Source organism: Aulonocara stuartgranti (assembly GCF_965226115.1).
Source record: "Aulonocara stuartgranti genome assembly, chromosome: 17".
In the NCBI taxonomy this organism is placed as follows: domain Eukaryota; kingdom Metazoa; phylum Chordata; class Actinopteri; order Cichliformes; family Cichlidae; genus Aulonocara; species Aulonocara stuartgranti.
Genome location: NC_138953.1, coordinates 3,075,790 through 3,096,675, shown reverse-complemented (window position 1 = coordinate 3,096,675; position 20,886 = coordinate 3,075,790). Strand labels below are relative to the sequence as shown.

At 40.4% G+C, this 20,886-nt stretch overlaps 1 protein-coding gene across 2 annotated transcripts in view; it reads right to left on the bottom strand.

Annotated features, from left to right (window-relative positions):
* The window catches only part of nav3 (neuron navigator 3), a 424,334-nt gene that overhangs the window by 301,912 nt on the left and 101,536 nt on the right, over window positions 1-20,886 (bottom strand). The window contains exon 2 of one of the 2 annotated variants that reach the window (XM_082510872.1): window positions 5,755-6,198. In XM_082510872.1, the coding sequence (XP_082366998.1) occupies window positions 5,755-5,823 (69 nt within the window). In that variant the 5' untranslated portion in view covers window positions 5,824-6,198. Of the gene's footprint in view, window positions 1-5,754; window positions 6,208-20,886 lie in introns of those variants that run through there. The other variant, XM_082510873.1, reaches the window with a different exon arrangement.

The window sequence follows — 20,886 nt, the reverse complement described above, 5'->3', positions numbered from 1 at the left end:
TCAGACTTTTTTACAGCTGGCTGTAAGAGCAAATTAAGACAGGCGGCTACCGCCCAGCTTTGCTTCTGTGTGACGAGAGCATCACCCTGCGCACAGACTGCATAAATGTCAATGCAGGGTGCAGATGGAAGGCCCCATGACACTTCCTAGCAGTGTCATGGGGTTCATTTCCCACTCAGGCTAGACCCTTATCCTCCTCCCCGAGTCAGTTTTTCCACTCTTGCACATCCCTTTCATTTGGTGTCATTTTGTTCTCCTCTCCCTCAAACTCTCTCTGGCAACTCCTTCCCTCTTTATTGTTCTCTATCAGTCTGACCTGGACATCACTGCTCTCATCACTCTGCCTCTGAGGCTTGTTTTTGTGAAAGCCACAGTTATGATGGCTGCTCTGTTTTGACATGTTTTCACTCTGAACTTTTCAGTGGTCTAAACCCACTAATCCTTCATGAATGAACTACTGATATACCATGCCCAACAAAGTGGGTTTGTGTATATTTTAGGGTTAGGGTGGGTTCTCTTAGGATGTCACCACACTATTACAGTGCAGTAGAGTCATAAAAAATTTATCAAGTTGTGTCAATCTAGCAACAATTGCTAACCCTAACCCTGTGACATGCATGTGCTGTTGAGAAATTCTTTCACTCCTTAAAGTTTGAAACTCTGCCATTAGTCAGTAGTTTCATTGTTGCACTATTTTTAAAAGGGAAAATATTCTTTGGTTGTCTGTAACAGGAATGAGGTCCTTACCTGTTCTGAGCAAGAATAGATACAATATAATAACGTGAAATGAACATTAAAGAAATCCACTAAATTTCACAATAACATTCTTGCCTAAAAGTGGCAAAAGGTGTTGAAACAGTTCACCTTTCATGTTAGATTCGAACTGCATTATTTCTAGTGCAGCAGCAGTAAAGCAGTCAAATATACAAATACTTATACAAATATAAGTTAATAATAACATAAAGTAGCAGAGGGTTTTTTTCTTTGGTGTTAATGACATTAACAACAGGGGCACCAGAGGGTCAACAATGAGACAACCCCCAAAGCACAGATGGTTTAAAGGTGGAGGACACTGACATTTTTCCCTCCTCATCTTTTCTGATTATTTTTGCTTTAGTTTTGATTCAGTTCAATTCAATTCAACTTTATTTATACAGCGCCAAATCACAACATCTGTCGCCTCAAGGCACTTTATATTGTAAGGTAGACCCTACAATAATACATTTTGCATTTGGACAGTATCAGGGTCACTGCTGGCAGCATGAGGCGATACCTGGGACCCTACAGAGGTTGCACAGGTAGTCCAACTCCTCCAGGACTGAACATCAATTTGTGCCATTCCCTGAAAGTTTGTTGTCTCCCCCACCACAGTCTCAAGACTGGGAGACAGGCAGTGAGTCCAGGAGAGCTGGACAGGGCTGTAGAAGGTCCTTAACATCTCAACAGGACAGGTATCTGATCCTTTGTGCAAGGAGGAACATGATGAGCACTCCCACAGTTAGAAAATATCTCTGAATAACCAGAAAACAAAGAAACAGAAAAAGACTTCATGAGGGTGGCATGAGCGCCTGATGTCCTCTAGTGGGCCCTCTAGTTCCACTATCAGACCCTACACTGGCCCAGTGGGTCCAGGGTTCCTCCTGTTACACAACAATGCCCAACTTCATGTGACATGAGTCCCTGAAAGTTTCAGGAGGATGGAGGAACTGATGTCACTGACTTCCCCACATTCGCCTGACTTAAATCTAATAGAACACTTGCTTATTTATATACCTAATTTGTGGTTCAAGTGCTCTGACTGACTTTATAATGTAAAAATGTTTCATTTTAAATCCAAGCAGTGCAATGTGAAGCTGAAGACCTCGATGGCTCAGGCCAGTAGGAGGAAGGAATTTCATTTGGATAGAAACTGAAAAAATAAAATGTTGAATTTTCAGTCTCTTCAAGCAAAAGTCAAAAGTCTAAAACAAAAGTCACAGCAAACAAAACCACTCACAGTTCTGCACAGTATCAAGCACATCTCAGTATGAACATGCCCGGTAAATCGTTTAACCATCATAACCAATCTCCTATTACATGCTATGTTCAGATTAGACTTATGGCACACTGGCATGCATTAATTAGATTAGAAACTAAATATATACAAACTCAGTCAGGTTTAAGAACAGTCTGTCACACAGAGGACAAACCAGTTCATTCAGTGACAGCTCATTGCCACTATCATTGATTGTTAGGGCAAGAAAAAAGGTGCACATGCAAAACAGCTTTAATAGGATCTACCGGTAGATACGACTCTAACAGCGAATGGAAAAATCTCACAGGCTGATGACAACTTTCCCATGAGATGCCTCAGTGACATAGCTGCCGCCCCTGCCTGACCATTCACAACCAATTACTATGAGCTTATTTTCCCTAGTAAGCATTACGGTCGTAATTACTGCTTCAAGATGGATGAATGTGAAAATAAGAAGTACCATCCATCTGGGAAAAAGACAGCGAGTAATGGAGGAGGAAAAGTGTAAAGTGTGGGAGGAAAGGAACAAACACTCCCAGGGTGATGAAATAAGAAGTGCTGGCAAAACACAGCTTTCTAGATTTCACACAAAGATCCTCAACATGTTTATCCACTGGGTATTCACAGGAGTATATTACAAATAAAAACTCCATACACATCTCCATACAGCATGCAGAACTTATTTAAAGCTCATCAAGTAAGGTTGAACTCAACATCTTTGCAAATGAACTGTTATCAGCCCTGACAATGCAGTCGGCTGTGAGGCGAAAAGTTTGTCCTGCTAAAGTTTGGACAACAAATCTAATCCTAATAGTCCACTTGAACAGCTTGAAAACTGTAGGCAGAGCCTTTAAAAGAATGCATCAAAATAAATGAGAAGACTGATAATACTTTGCATTCTTGTACAGTAAATGTGAACCAGAAGCTAGTTACCTTAGCTGATAACAATATAAAATGTTCCATTTTACTACTAGCTTGGCTCTGGCTTTATTCCAGGTAACATAATCTGACTACCAGCACATTTAAAGCTCATTAGATAGCAGATTATATCTTATTTGTCTAATATGTAAGTGTAAAAATGACAAATTGTAGTGTCATGTTAGCATTAGACTGGTTGGCTGGAAGCAATAACTTCCTAAAGTCATGATGCCAGTAGTGCTTTAGCTAAGCTAATGAGCTGCTGGCATGTTTACTTTACAAAGATCAGTCGTACTGATTTTCTTATCTAACACTGAGCAAGAAAGAAAATGACTGAAAATCAATTCAATGCTTAAATTAAATGTAACATTTGTCCCTGACATTTTTCTGCACCACGAGTTTATCTTATTCCACCCCACACAAAGTGAAAGAAAAAAACTCGGGTCACATTATAAAAGATAAGGAAACTGAATGTATTTGCTCCATCTTTTCACACAGCATTTCTTTAAGTACAACATTTATTTTGTGCTGAGTTCAACTACCACAGATGACACATCCACGTGAGACTAACCCTATCCAGTCAGGCAATTACAGCACACAGAAACCCCCCACAGAAACATACTAGGAAGATTTAAAACCTATAAGAAGCTCTTTTGCTCTAAACCATTTGTTGCCTAGCTCAAGGCAACAATCACAACAAAGAGGGAGAGCTTATCTTTTGGCAGGACGCACATCTAACCGAAACGAGAGCCAAACGGTTTCAGTCAAATTCCCCTGATAGATGAATATTTGATGTCACACTCTGTTCATTCACTCTGCTCCAAACCGAGCTCGATGCTAAAATCTCTTTACCTACAATGCAGAGGTTGGAAAATAGAAAGACACTACATATGTTTACAGTACATGACCTTTAATGCAAGTGGAGACAGAGTGATCGACTTTATCGACATTATTAGAACAGTATCCGATTTCAATTCATGTCACATGACAGGACATATGCAACATGGGCATGTTGTGCACAAATACAGGTTCTTGCTCACAACTTTTATCTTAAAAATCAATGTGCTTGTGGAAAGCTACATCGATCCATTATTATAAATTATTAGTAGTTTGTCTGTCTTCTCTAACAGGGTATAAAAATTGGCTAATAGCACTAACAGCAAGACATCATTGTAGTCTGCTAAAGAGAAAAAAACTACTATAGCACTCAGGTTCTAAAGAACAATCATCCTTTTTATTGAGACCCTAACAGTGCTGCAAAAGTCTAACTTGAACTCATATGTTCCCTGGACTTCACGTGGAAATTCATTATGCTTATCAAATGCACTTCATTAGAAGAATGAGGTCAGAGGAAGAGGGAGGAAGAGAAGTCTCTCGCTAACAGGCTTTGTTTGCATCTTAGTACGTGTACTTTTTAAGTCCATATAAAAGTGAACTTACAAACTCAGCTCTCCAGACAAAGGGGGGAAAACAAAATACAAAGTATTTTATAAAATAATATTCTTCTAAAAGTGTAGAAAAATTCTCACTAGATCTTTAAACAAGTACAAACTTAACACGAGTAAAGCCATAGCAGAAATACATTTAGCTAGACTCACACTGCACATTACAGTCTGTACTAACAGAGGTTCCATAATCAGTCCAGTGATTCACTGAACTCAGTGTCACTCCTTCATATTTCTATATGAATATTCTTATTTTTAATAGGCTATTTCAATGAAAACGTGCAATTTTACTAACAAGAACAACACTGGCTTCCAGATGATTTAGATGATTATGTAATGGCAGTGTTACTTTTCAAAATGAGCTGTGCACAGCGCTTAGGCAAATGTCAAAGCCTACATATAGCCCAAAACTAACAAGATGAGCAGATACAGTTAGTCTCACCGTGTCAGTGACATTAAACATTTGAAAATTCTGTGGCTCAGGTTAGTTGACCTCGCTGCGTTATTTTAACATTTTGCTCTTCCTCTATATGTATGGCCAAAATGGCATCTAGTATATGTTTGTCATTGACACATTATACAGAAAAATGTAAGGCAGCACTTGAATTACATCATGAGATCTAATGTTCACTGGACGCATTTACAGCTAAATAAATACAATAATTGATCGGACAGGCAAAGGCCAGTGCCACTGTCCTCGAATCCACGTTCTGCAGACAGTGTGAACTTGCCTGACGCCTGGGCTCTCGCCATCGATCCAGCCACCGCTGTTACGGATGAATCTGATCCAACTGAGGTCCAATGTGCAGCATTTAGAGCGCGACTCAAAACCATCTTCTAATCACACCATTATGTAGAGACCATTGTAGCACATGATATAACTTTACCAAAACAACAAAAACAAAAAAGGAAATCGTATTTATCTTTTTGTTAAAATTAGAATCCACTTTCCCATTCCCAGAGACGGGAACATAAAAAGCATCTCAAACAGAGAGTAAATATGTATTCTCAGAGGGAGGCTGGGATGCACCCTGCCCACTGTGACACCACATGAGCCGAGATAAAAGAGTAAAAGCACCGAGGGGGAAGAAACTCCACCTTTCCCCTCATCTTCTTTATAAATAGCTATTAGCAGATATGGAGCAAAAAAGCTACCGGGAATTCACACAACAGCAGCAATTGGACCAACATGTTCTCCTTTTTGTAAAGAGAACAAGATACCAGGTGATAAACAAACTTTTGTATACAGCTGCTTCTTTGAAAATGCAGCGTGCACACATGCGTGCACACATGCGTGCACACATGCGCACCCACATGCACAGAGAGGCTAGGGAAAAGACAGGAGCAAAGTTAAAAGGACAGAAACCTGTCACCTACCTTTTTCTGGTCCTCCAGCTTTTGACTTGTCGACTTCTTGCCATGCTTGCTGGCTTCTGGTACATCCATCCCTGATCCAAATAAATAGCTCCAGAAAATAATCACATGAAGTAAGTTGAACACAATCCACTTTGGTCCAGAATCCAGGCTACAGTTTGACAACAAAAGCCTGTGTCCGGCTAACGCCTTCGCCCGGACACAGGCGATCCATCCCAGAGGTTGGTATGTATGGTCAAAGTAAAATGAGAATGCTCTGTTAGCTGAGAAAATAGCAAGGTTCAAGCAGAAGGCTACCAAGAGAGGCTCATTATGATAACTGGAACAAAGTGAAGATTGATGGCGACGTCCAGTCTGCAGGTTGTCTACTTTTGCATGAAGACAACAGTTAGGCTTGTTTCTCCCTCAGTGCAGTCCCTGGTACAACACAATGTCTCGCATCCACATCTGTGAAAAAACAGACACACAATGCATTCTATGATTTATATGGAGAAAATACCCCCCCCCCCCCCCCCCCCCGCCCCCAATAAAAACAAACAAACCCAAAACAAAACAAAACAAAAAAAACAACAACACAATTAATGCAAAAACTCTCTGCCTCACCAAAAAGTCAATATTCCCCTTGGTGCTGCACTGTACAAATGGCGGGGGTTTCTGCATATCAAAGTGAATGTTGCCATGGTGCTGAGAGCGAGAGCGGGGAGAATCTTCATGCCATTTGTTCTACATTGAGCAATTGTTTTTGTTGTCTTAGTATCGAAACCCATTTTCGAGCAAAAAGAAGCATGGAAAGAGCTAAGACGTGCTGACATTGGGTAAACTGCAATGAGTCCATATGGATAGGGCTGGGGCTGCCTCTGTGCAAAAGTTGGTTTACTGACATGGTTGGTTTACTGTGCAAAAACTTGGTTTACTGACATCCATTTACAAGGCCTTATGCTGCACAGTTATCGCTGTTATCGGTTATGAATGAAACCCCAGATTAGGATACTAATTCTATAAATATGGATGTAGGATTGTATTTCACAATGTCATAATCTAAAGCCTTGAATAGGCTAGGAAAATGTTGACTCTTAAACAGGAGCATGAGTTATAATGCCCTTCCCACTGTCTTGAAAGCTCACAGACATCACAGAAAACAGTCTCCCCAGCCAAACACCGCTCGACCGTTAGGGGGCCTGTATAGCTCCTGTTCACTTTCATCTCCTCTCTTAACACAGCAGGATCTTAACAGTTCGTACTTGCCACTAAACACTTACCCAGCTGCAGAGTGCAATGTAACACCGCAACCGTGTCAGTTACTTAAGGGCAATCATGTCAAGTGCTGCCAACTCAGAGCTGGTTCTTGGGGACACCATGACTTGAGCGCTGGAACCCAGCAAGCTGAAACTAGAGTGTTACCTGCGAGCAAAAAGCTGAAAAGCACTTCTTTTAAGTGCCACTGGGATCTTGTTACATTACATTATCTGATAGCCTCAAAAAATAAGCAATGCACAGGGGATATTTGCTGCAACAGCTTATGGAAAAAAATTACACCAACACACAGCAAACTAGAAATGCTAAACCTGCTAAAAACACAGCTATATTGCTTCTGGACTTCCCCATTTCCCTCAGCAATAGAATTATATGAGAGGCTTTCTAAAGTCATGCATACTGCATGAGTGCTAATTTTTCTCCATTTTTCTCCTTGAATATTACAAAAGAAACAATGGGACCTCACGGGGAACAGCATGGCACACTTTTTTTTTTGCGGCAAGGAAAAGGTTAGCCGGTACCACCAATCAGAATGACAGGAAGGCCTTGTATCTAGGCCACTGGGGTCAGAGGTCATTCTTCATCTGCTTTGTGTGACATGCAACAGAATGCACAAAGCACCTTTGCAAAAGACGGAAGCAAGACTTAAATAGGAAAAAATAGTTTACCTGACAAGCTGTACATGTTGCTCCATATATTGCAAGATATAACCAGTAGCCAGTGCTCAGAATAATGCTAGTGTGTTATATATAACCAGCTACTGTGGTCATTACTTAGTCTACCAAAAATAAATAAATAAGTAAAAGTGTCATTTTCCACAGCACATATTTTGACTTGTGGTAGTAGTCACAGCACAAGTGTTCCTAATAACATTCAGCCAGACCCCTGAAAACAAAGCAGCTAACAGAATTCCATCCTCATTAATTTACTTATACTTTTGCTTTTCCTATGGTGACATTTTAAAATGTCTGCCATAAAAAAGATGCATTAGTTTCCACAAATTAATCTTCAGGCTTATTATTTTAATATATTTACACAGCACAGATTATAAGTTTTGTTACTCTGTGAACAGAACGTCAAAATGAAGTTGCTTCATTATACAACCCACTCAGTCAGATAGAGAAAAAGACAAAGTTTTATTTTATTATTTTAATTTTGCAAAATCATATTTTACAATGTCCAGATTGAATTATAACAGTTAAACTTGTGTTTGATTTAATGCTATAAGGGTAATTCATGTTTAAAATGTTATAATGTCAAGCTTAGCTTAATGCTACTAACTGCAAACTGGTTAACTTTTTAGAGCACTGGAAGGCTTTGGACCCCAATAAAAGTGACAGACCAGATACTTATTACATAGTTTCTAATGAAATTCAGACAACTTTGCTCACAAACTGTCTTATGTTTGCTTGAAATCTAAACAATAACTCGACTGTCACCTTGCTAACGAACAAAAGAAACTCTGTGCTCTCATGGTCATTTAGAAGAAAATGACTAAAAGACACAAACAATTATTTTGATAGTCGACTAGTCACCGATTATTTTTGCGATTAGTCGACTAATCAGATCCATTGAACGTAAAACGTACAGCTTATTGCACCAGCAGCATCTGCTCTTATATAACTATCATTAGCTTACAGCTGTAAGTGTTTAAGGTCTGTGCTAACTAAAAATAAAGACAAGATGATAGTTTATTACATTTTAATGACATTTACAGATTGTTTCGGTGAAGTTTAATAAACTCAGCCGTCTGCTCCTTGCTATCTAAACTATAACAGGACAACGGAGTAAATTCTGGAGCATCTCACACTTCTAAAAATCAGCTGTCTGCTTGATGTTTATTCAGCTGTGTAAAAACTATAACTTTAATCTCAGCCAAACCGATTTACTCAGGAACAAATAAAATACTAAAAAAAGCCTAACAATAAAATTTATAACTTATCTAAGTGACTTATATATATATTTAACCTGAGTAGTGAAAGACGGCGGTGGGTTTGAAAACGATTTGCCGGGAGTCCGGTGTTCTCACGGCTCTAGTGAGCCTTGAACCCCGGCTAGCTATCGAGCTAGTGGGTAACAGACGTCTCCGAAAACGTCGGAGCACTTTTGAAAATATGCGGTGTCTTGATAAACTGAGCAGATATTTGAGGTTTACACAGCTACATTCTCGCCTGAAAATATGTTAAATGTTTATTTTGTGACCCAGAAAGAATAATAAGAGTAATATTAAAACTAACTAGCTGCCGCCATTGTTGGAAACTGAGCAGGGACGTGCTATGAATTCTGGGACAGAGCTACTTCTTCTTCGGGAGTTTAACGGCAGCTTGCATCCTTGTACATGCAGTGCTGCCATCTTCTGTTTCAGTCCGTTATTACACTCTTAAATCCTACTACTTATTCCTGCGTCTTTTGGGATCTTACAAAGCTTCAAACGACGCGTCGACTATTAAATTCGTCGTCGACGATTTTGATAGTCGATGTAATCGTGACTAGTCGACTAATCGTGGCAGCCCTATTGTCAAGTGTCATTTAAAAATAAACACAGTTCTGTTATTCCTCACTGCATACTGCAAATACAAGTAGTTCAGGCAACAAAGTAAAGCCAGCAAGGATTTGTTAGCATTAATAAGCAACAGCCGAATAAATGTGGAAGTGACACAGCTACTCTCAGTTAACACCGTTAACCTTAAAGTTAAATCTCACACGGCCTGTTCAAAAGTGCTTTTATTATTAGGCTATAGCTGAAATAAAACACAGAGAACTGAGAATAAAGGTTTCCATACAATGAAATTTACACAGTCAAATGACCATTTGTGCCTTTCCCCTGGACCTTTTAATAGTTTGTATAAATATCAAGGGCAAATAGTTCAACCTTGATTCCTGAAGAGTGAAATCAATTTTTCATATGTCAGTATGTTTTTACAGATGAACGCTTTTCTCTTTTAAGTAAATGTCATGAATTATGTTTGCATCTTTTGTATTAGTAAATAACAAACTGAAACTAGCAGGATTGTGCTTGACCATGTTTCACACCATGGCTTATCTGTGCTGGAGCTAAAAAAAAAAAAAAAAAGATACATCACATAATGTACATGCAGACTTGACAAACTTGAAGGTTTTTTGTTTTTTAATTAAAAAGAGATTTGAAAATGATCACAAGTAAAAGAAAAACTTGATATCGCGCATTTTTATGTTAAACACAATATTGTATGCTAAATCACCTTCGGTTGTAAGGAATCCTATTGGAAGTGAAACCTCCATATTTATGAGCAGGAGCCGCTGCAGTTTTATCACAGCCTGGCGTACTGCTGGTAATCCCAGTTTCAGCTCCACAGCTGGTACGCATTTCTCTCACCCAGTGGCCTTTCACTAGCACTTGGTATTCAAAGGGTGTCTGTTACTCTCCAAGTGGTCAATAAAGTTTGATTCATAAGGCCTGGGGCATTAACTACACATTGCTGCTTCAATTCGAATAGATGTAAATGATGGCCATAGAGCCGGCCTGATTTCCTCGGGGAGAGCATGTGGGTTGAGGTTATAAATTATCACCTCAGTAGGTCAGAGGTCAAACATAAAGAACACCTTGCCATCACATTAAAATGCTATAACATCCTAATGGCATTCCTTCAACATAAATGTCATTTGGGCAGCATGTGTACTGGACCAGCTACTATGGTCTCTTAAACAAGTGCATAATGCAAAATCTATTTTTAAATATTTGCACAGATCTTCATTTCACTTTATTTGGTTTAAATGTAGCCGGTAATATTCCATAATTTGCATATTCTTTTAGTAGTACAAGATTTCATTTTGTCAGTTACTAATATAAAAGATATCCAGATACTCAGATACATTTAGTTCATTTTTGCAGTACTGAATGTGAGAAACAATATTCTTATACACTCTATGTCTGCTTATGAGCCAGTGTTAACTGGACAGAAAAAAGACTAATGGGAATATACTTAGCAATTAGGACATCTGTAATAGCCTTGCCATACTTCACTAGGCTCCACAGTGGGCCATTAATATTACTGATAAATCTAATAAATGCAGTAGGGATCTATTGCTGCACATTATAGCACTTAGGGGACCTCACTGACCATTCCGCAGCTCACTAGAAGATTCCTTAGCACAGTTACAGCAACATAGTTTTATATTCATAATGTGCTTATTATTGTTGACTGCGAACCATTTAACACTATGCAGTTGTATTATTATATCAAAACATATGCAAAAGAGCAATGAATGAGCAAAAAGCAGCAATACAAAGTCAATGTAATAATGTATATAGTGATTAATTTGTTTCAAAAAGTTGACAAAGTTTGTAAAATGATTCCCAACAATGCAAAAAATAATGCAAATAATACACTGATAACTTGCAAAATGTGCATTGTCATATTAGCATAAAGAAGTGTGTAGAGCCCATTGAAAAGTGTGTAGCTCTGTATGAGCCCTAATGCAGAATAACTATATGACAAACACAGATCACTGTGAATATGTGAATCTACTCTGACAGGCCCCACTTAATAGCATTTAGTTTACACCAGTGGCGGCTGGCCCATAGGGGGCGCTCGGGCTCCGCCCCCCCAAATGTGGAGGAGTAAAAATATATATTTTTAAAAAATTCATCAATGATAGTTTTACTATGTGTGTGCCCATATACAGCCAGGCGTATTTTAACATTTTCACCAGCTGACTCATTAAAGTTCAACCAACAAACGGTGTTTTTCTTCTTCTGGGGCGCTCGTCAAAGCGCCCTTGATATGCAGCGAAATAGCCTATCATTAAATGGTTGCCAGGGGAAAATAATAAATATTTGACCTATCAGCGTCGCTGAATTAAATGGTTTGGGGGCGCTTAAAATTGCGCCCCTGCAGAAAACGCGCGAAGATTTGCTGTTCTAGAATTTTACCTCAGTCAGTAGCTTAAGTGAGCTATAAGGTCAGAGAGAGACGATGGCAGCGGTATTGTTAACGGTTGAGGCACAGCCTCCCCCAAATTCGGTTAGATCGCTTCTAACCTACCCTTTTGCCAGAAGGACAATGGCAGAAAAACTGCAAGTTAAAGAGTTGGGACCTGACAAGCCCGAAATTCAACTAACCCAGGCAACGAAGGAGAAGTCAAAAGCATACAACAGGACTTTTTGTCGGAGTTGGTTCCAGCGCAAGTCGTGGCTGACAGGCTGTGGAACAGCTAATGCACTTTTTTGTTTCCCGTGCATACTGTTCAAAAGTGACAAGTGTGATTTGACGTGGACACAATCTGGACAAACCGACTTAAAGCACCTCTCCGAACGAATCAAGAAACATGAAAGCTCACGAGTTCATATGGACAACAGTGTAAAGCTAGCTGTGCTAGGGAAAACTAGCATAGCGGCGCAGCTAGATGATGGACATCGGATTGCTTTAAGAAGGCACAACGAAGAGGTAGATAAAAACCGTCATATTTTATCTAAAATCATCGATTGTATTAAGTTTTGTGGTGCTTTTGAGCTAGCAATGCGGGGACATGATGAAAGTGATTCCTCAGACAATCCAGGGATTTTTAGAGGTTTAGTCGACTTGATGGCATCAATTGAAAAAAAAATCTGTTCATGTTCATTTTTACAAATCTATACAAATGGCCAGAATATGGTTGTTCATTTTAAATTTAAATTAAAATTGTGTTGTTTGATGTACTCATTAAATGGGTCATTTTAGTCGATATCATAAAAATTGCCCCCCCTGAGATTTTTTTCAGGAGCCGCCACTGGTTTACACACTTTGTTTTTAAGGCCAACAAAGTAAAGCATGTTATATTAGCGTTAAATCACAATAAGCGAGTTTTTAGCATATAAACATTTAAGTTAAAATCTTTTCCAGATGACTAAAAGAAATCTACTGTAGAAGAAGAAGTCTCAAAACTCCCTACGGAGCCAATTTGGCAAATAAGGTGCAAAAAGCCTGCAGCTAGAGTTCCAGAGGTTGACTTCATGTAAAGATACACCCACCCAGGTAAACATCCACACAACACACTGTCTGCAACTGCTTTGATCCTTCAGTCTTGATCCATCAGACTCGCAGCTCACTGTGCACAGCTACACTTAAGAGAAGATGCAACAAGAGGCAAAAAAGAGGACGGAGGAGACAGAGAAAGTAATGCAAGTGATGAACTGTGTAAGCCAGAGGAGCTCGCCTGCCAACCTGAATGAGAAGAGCACATGAGCATGTACACAAACATCAGGAAACCTTGTTATAGATAAGGCACACTACAGATAAAATACTGACTAGTCCCGTGTAATTCTTCACCAAATTTACACCCCAAGCTTTACTTGGGTGATGAACCGCAGCTAAAACGAAAACCCCAAAAACTGCAACAATCTGCCAGATCTGTGGCATTTTTCCTGTTGTCACGGTAACTGTTGAGCACAGACAGCATGCTTGGGCGTGTGTATATTTGTGCATTCATGTTTGTGTGGCTACAGGTATCCTGGCTTTCTTTAATGGGGTAATAATATGGTGAAGGTGAAGACTGACAGAAGAAGTGGCAGCTCATTAGCTTGAGAAGTGCGTGTTGTGGTGTCAATATTATATCGGTTATTTTGTTTCACAAGCTTGCACGAGTCTGACATTTTCCTGGCACCTTGCTGTTTATTGTTCTCAGAGATCACAGACTTATTTGTAGTGACAAGGAAATCATTCAGGAATGGCATCTGACCCTCACAGCTAAAACCCTACCTGCCAAAACATCCCTGTTAGCTTGGGATTTTAAATCTCATGCTGGTGTCACGGTTCTGGGTCCGTTGGACCCAGTATTTTGAGTTTATTATGTTTTGGTTTATTTTTGCATTATGGATTGTTTTCTGCTGTTCTGGTGCTTTGTTTATTATTATCATTATAGATCTGTTTCTGTTATTCTTGGTGAGGGATCAGTTCTTAGGTTTTGGGTTCTCATGTGTATTACAGTTTCTGTTCAGTGTCTAGTCTGTCTCTCAGTGTCATGTCTGCATCTGGTTTAGTAATTCTTGTTTCCTGTTTTATTGTGAAAGTCTTTGTCTTATGTTAGTGTGTGCAGCTTAGCTCCCCCGTCTCGTTAGCCCTGATCTCCCCCAGCTGTGTCTCCCTTCTGTTGCCCATTCCCTCATTACTACCCTGTGTATTTAAGCCCTGTGTTTTCCCATGCTCGGTGTTGCGTCGTACCATCAGATTATACCTGTGTGTTTCGGTTCTCCATAGTCCATGTTCACTTCATGTTTTGTTTTCGTACCAGCAATAAAGCTGAGGTTTTTGAGTTTCAAGTTAGTGTCTGAGTCCTGCGTTTGGATCCTCCTCTCTGCCTGCCTGCACACAGAGCCCTGACAGCTGGCAAGATTACTCACATCGACCAAACTAAATACTAAGGAAAAAATGCACTGGGAGTAAAAATGCAAAGCTATTAGGATACTGGCACCTGCAGGGAAGCAGCTAATCATCTGATGTATGAATAAAATTAATGAATAACAGAGGTAAGAGTGGAAAAGCTTTTTATGTCTTTTTTTTTTTTTTAACCCATTTTGTTATTTTTTTTTTTTTTTTTTTTAGATTATAGTAACCTCTAGAAAGGGGAAAATGTCCCCACAAAAACCAATAATACTATTAGCTGTGCAGAGTAAAATATAGCCTCACAAATCATTTGCATTAACTTTAAATTCAGTGACCTGAATTTGCACAAATCATCAGATTTGTTTCTATTTTCTTTTACCTTTCTTTGCCTACATATAAAACAACTGTGGCACTGCTATGGAATAAACTAATGAACATGCAAGCAGGTTGGTTTGCTCTAAGCCAGCTAGCTTAGAGAACTAGAGCTATGACTGGAAGTCTGGCTGGCTAACTTAGGAATTAGCTTGCCAGCAGCAGAAGTGGCAAATGACTAGTTAGCCATCTGCACCACCATTATCAGCAAGCTTAGCTGTTGCACAATGGTTTCCCATTTTGTGGCGTGAGTAGGCCTTTGGTTATTGTGGACATACACTGTTGTCAGTCTGCTGCATGTTCTTCGTTTATAAGTGCTTCTGGTGAGTGCCTTTTACGTTGTCAATCTCCTGTCAAAGACAGCTTTTTTCCCCTCGAAGCCTTTTTGGTACAGGTTAAATCCTCCTGATCTTTTAATGAGAAGGTCACTTGTGCTTTTAATACATCAACACTCAACAATTATAGTTATATGATGGAATGGGCAAGTCACTAATATCCAGACTGCAGATGGTTCAAAACAGGGCTCGACTCCTGATTGGTACATGTAAACATCACCGTATTTCCACGATTCTGGCACTATTACATTCACTACCTGCTCAGTAAAGAACCAAATTGAATACCTTGTGTGAATATTAATAACCTATGGAGCCTGGTCAAATCTTGACAAAAACTTAACTTGAGCTTAGTTTTTGTTGCTTTCAGTTAGTGTGGTTTGGGGTTTTTCTTTTTGTTAATTTGTGTCTAATGTTGTCCATCATACTGGGCAACCTCTATAGTTGTTTATATATATTTATAAACTCCTGGCGAATCAAAATTAAATGTGATGACTCAAAAATCTCTATCATTCAAAGTGTATCCCGCCTCCACCAGTGGTCCATTTATACATGCATGTCTCGTTCTATGCATCTTGAGAATTTCACTTACTTGGAAGGCTAAACTAAAGACAAGCAACGGGACAAGAGGTTAGCAGGGCAAGCAGAACATTTTTGTGGCTACACCATTGCAAAATAAACACCCCTGTGGCCCTCTGTGTTTTCAACTTAAGAGGTCATAAAATACCTATGTTATTTACAGAAGCCTCCCGACTACATTCAGAAGCTTGTTCATGATTTTATTTATAGCTCGCATTCCCTTATCACTGTGGTCTCTGAGGCTGTTTCCAGTTACTTTATATATAGTACATTGATTAGTCATATCATTTGAAAATACCAGTAAAACACAACATGTAAGACATCCAAGAGAACACTGCACCAAGCTTTTCACCAAGCAAGTCAAATTTATGATTAAAATGGCTGAGGCTTAAATATTAATGCAGGAAATACAACACTTCAAAAAATACACTTTAATTAAATCCATTTTAATGTCATATAAATTCACATGTAATCCAGTGAAATCTAAAAAAACCCAGCTTTTTTTCTCTGTTAACTGTTAAAAGAAATCCAAAATAAACTTTGCCCAGTTTCCCTTTATTGACTCACTGTATTCATTAACTCCATTCTCTGAAAAATCCACTCTCACCACAAGAATCTGACATCAGTTTATAGATAAATAATCTGTGTCACACCGTCTCCAGGCAGTCTTTGACCAGTCTTTCAACCCACAGCACCACTGGCATCATGTTGTTCCTGCTCTCCCTCCTTGGGCTCGTCTGACAGAGAGGATGACATGCAAGGAAAAAAAAAAAAGCTTTTCCACTCCTCCTTTCATCTACATACAAGCTGCATTACCACCCAATTACACTTAGATTACATTAATGTGCTTTCACCCAGCCAAGCTTCCTCTGCGTGCGCCAAACCCATTCTCCACCCTCTGCGATGCCTTTGCAGAGCATTATGGTGGCGCGTAATCTTGTGCTATTGTGTCGGGATTAACGTCAAATCTCATTATAGCGGTGGTGGATCATGGAAGACAGAAGGAGCGAGGAGAGGAGGGGTCGTCTTTTTTCATTTTAAGTATAAAAGAAGAAGAGAGATTATAGCAGGACTATCAACAATTAGGCACTGTGGTATTTTAGATGTTGATTCATAATAGACAAGAATTTGTCATCAAACGCGCACACACACACACACAGAGTCAACTCAACAGATATCAAGAGGTCAAAATGAAGTACCGTGCCACAACACAACTAAATGCACCATAAACAACTGAAGCATCCTCCTTCAGCTTGCCACACCCTGCCCCCCGTCCCCTTCAGCTTTGCATGCAGTTCATAAACTTCTCTTTTATAACCAATAGATTTGTGAAGGTTGTAATTGTGTAAGTGATATACAGCAGTACCGGCTCAGTTTAAAAGACCACCTCACAAAGTGATGTTGAGGGGAGAGCCTGTCTCTATTAAATAAAACAGATTGTCAGGCTAATTTACATGGGGACCGAAATTGCATTTCAAAGCATACGCACCATTTTTAAGAGGGTAGAGTATTTCCTTGCAGATACACAATTTTAATTCCCTCGCGTCACATGCCAAACATTCTAAACACACACACACAGAGTGTGAAAAGAATCCCATATTCTCATGTACACATGCTCACGCACATTCCCCCTCCCCCAGCAGTGCACCATGCTGGTTGTGAGCCTCAGGAGCCCCAATAAATCACATGGAGGCCCCAGAAGAAATGAGGGATAACAGCACAACAGTGTTACAAACATTGATTGCCGAATGCCTCATCTTTTTATATTCACAGCAAGGCAGGGGTGCTGGAGGGGAAGGACAGCTCAAGAAAGCTTGTGGGCCAGAGGGGTGTCAATACTCGCTATATGCGCCGAAGGTCATTGGAATTTATTTTATTCAGTTATTTCTGTAATGGCAACGAGATTCTGTTATCAACCTAGGGGGGATTTTCAGAAAGAACATTTAAAGATGGAAATTAATAAATCAAATGAAGATGCTGAGATACTCTGGGTCATCATAGGGCAGCATCAATATTTCCAGGATCTTACATGAAAAAAGCCCCAGACAAATAAAATTTGAATTTGATTTGAGCTTTGTGAATGTGTTGCACGAAAGATCAAAACCCTCCCACAGCTCAAGTGTCGCCAAGGTATGCAGAAAGGGCAAAAAAGGGCTGAGAGAAAAACTGTCAAGATGAAAACATATTCCTGAATAACCAAGTGCAGGACGTGAAGATTAAATTTGAGGCTCAAATAGCTTAGGAGGAAGGTCTGCACAAAAAGAAAAACAAGACTTTATAAAAAACAATCAGATTCTTCAGGAAGATCTTGGGGCCTTAAATATGAAGCTTAAAGATGCAAAAGAATCTGAGGATGAATATATAAGAAAGTTAGAACAGACAAGAAAACCTTGAATCAGCAAAGCAGTGTGAGGTCTCAAAGCAAAATCAGCTGGCAGATAAATGTAAAACAAAACAGGAAGACAACCAAACCTTAAACCAATGCAGCATGAATCTCCAGAAGGAAGTCCAGCAGCTGACAGAAAAACCGCACGGATGATGAGGGTGTGGATCTAGTTCACAGAACTGAAAGCTGAAAACAGGCCAGGCTGGAGCAAAATGCGAAAGAACAATATAAAAATGCAAAACTGTGGCTCCTCAACACATTCTAGGAAATTAAAGATCAGGTGGAAAACATTTATTGAGAGAATCTGAAGAGGTCCATGATGACCTTGGGCGACTCAAAGATTTAGGCAGCAAATATGAAGAAATCAAATCAGTTAACGAGACCCTTAACCACAAGAGTTGTGCTCTTCACAAAAACATCGAGGGGCTCCAAAATGAGCTTCATAAAGGTAAAAACACAGAGGACAGAGATACAAACAATCAAGCAAAAAACCCCACAAAGGTGTCATGTAGATTATTTTTATTCAGTTCTTGTAGATATGTGTGTTTGACTTACAGTGACTGGTACTGCTTAGCTAAAATGAATCCAAGATTTTGAGGGGGGGTTTGTGCTTGGGTTTGCTGATTTTTCAGTCGTGGTACAGCTGTCGTTAAGAGCTTCTTCACCTCAAACTACTTTACAAATTAGAAAGTGAGGAAAGCTACCAGAAAATAGACTACAGGTGAAAATAGATTTACAACAGCAACGTGTTAGCAGCAGTGTGTTACACTCTACTGGGACTAAAATCATAAAGATGATAATTAGGCGGTAGAAATATTCATCCAGGTAGCTCCTCAACCAGTTTCTTCCCTGACAAGGGTGGAGCACATGCAGAAGTCTACACATAAGCCACGGCATGTCGGTTGGTGTGTCACACTCTGCCCACAATCCTGTGTGGAGGGAGGGGTGAGGCGTGGTGATGGAGGGGAAATGGGAGAGGACCCTTCAAGTCTCCAGCATTCCATTAGCCATTCTGTGATGTACTGCTCCACTACCTAGATTCTTTCTCTCTCCCACACACGCGCACGCACACACACACACACACACACACACACACACACACACACACACACACACACACTGCCTCCTCTCTACACCCTCCCCCATCCTACTGCCTCTCCTCTTCATCCTCCTCCTTCACACACCTCACACCCTCCGTCAGTCACCATCCATCACACAAGACCTCCACAGATGTGCTTGCAAGTAGCACCCACACACACACAGAGCTCACACTCAGTCCTATGGCCACATACACACACAACAACAAGCACCCTACCAAAAGACTCTAGACTCACTCTTTCAATCCTCACAGGCTGGTCCAGACACACACTCCTGCAACAGCTCTCAGCGTAACACTCTCCCTCGTTTTCACTCAAACATAATCTGGACCCTACTCTCGCACATGTACGCACACGCCAAGCCACCATCTCTCTCATCTGTGGCAGTAAGAGGCTCGCAAAGCAAAAACCTCCACGGCTGGAGGGAAACAAACCCAATTAGGACACAATTAGCATCATCAGATCTACCTGTGAGACAGAGCCTCACGCACATGCTGGCACAACAAAGCGGCATACGGGATGGGGCGGAGGAGGTGGGTGTGAGAGGTTTGTGGAGGAAGGAAAAAAACCCCAATGCTCACTCACTCCCTGCTGCCTTTAAAGGCTGCTGCTAATTTCCCCTGCCTTTCTGATCACTGCAGAAAAAGAGCAACACTAATGAGCCTCACTCCTTTAAATGAATCAGTAGTACAGCACACCAGATAACACTACTTCAAGAAAAAAAAGGGTGAAAATGCCAAAACTCTGAAAAGTTGTGTACATAGAAAAGGACACGATGTGTTGTCTAAGTCACGCTGATCAACAAGTTTGAAGCCAAAGACAGAATCAAATGAACGTCTCACCTTTAAATCTCCTGCCATGAACTACTTTAAAGGAGGACTCAACTCTATAAATATTCTCCTGCAGGATCCTGCTCCATGTGTTACATATCCAAACCTGCCTGCAGCAACAAGAATAAGAAAATCCTTTCTCTAGATTCCAAGTACACCTTGTTAACCCTTTTATCCAGGATGCTAACTCCTCTCCAGTGTGAGTGCGGTGCATGAGAGAGAAAGAGGACAGAGTGGTACTGTAATAGTAGTAGAATGAGGCAGGAGGACGAAGCGAATGAGGCAGGAGGGATGCTGGTGGCTCACGTCATGATAGAAGTAATCTGGCGTGCTCCCGATCAGCCAGGGAATCCAGCCACCGGAGGAGAAGAAGAAGACGATGAAGAAGAAAGGAGGAGAGCAGAGGGGAGAGGAGAGGGGAATGAAGGCAGGCAGCAGTGAACGAGTGGAGGATGCGAGCTCCCTCCCTCCCCTCACACTACTGAGTATCTCTCTCTCTCCTACACACACTCCTACCCCCCGCCCTGCTACAGATTGCATTGCACTGATGAAATTTTAATGGTTCTTTTAGGAAGAATAATGAACATGCTAGTCCCTGGAGTTGTGTGTATGTGTGTGTAAAAGGTGGGGGGGGGCTTACTACACACACCTACAGAGGCATGCAACAAACGTGCACATGTGCAAAGACACAGTGTGCTTTTCCTCCTTATTCTTCTTCTCTCTTTTTCTCTGTCTCTCTCACACACAGAGCGATCCTGCACAGATTCACTTACCCTCTTCATTCTTTTACACACCACATTCAGAAACACACACACACACACACACATGCACATGCACATGCCATCCAGACTTATATTCAACAACATCAAATACTGCTACTGACAGGAAGACACACACACACTCACTCACTTACATAGCAAAGAGAAGATTGGGATGGGGGAGTAG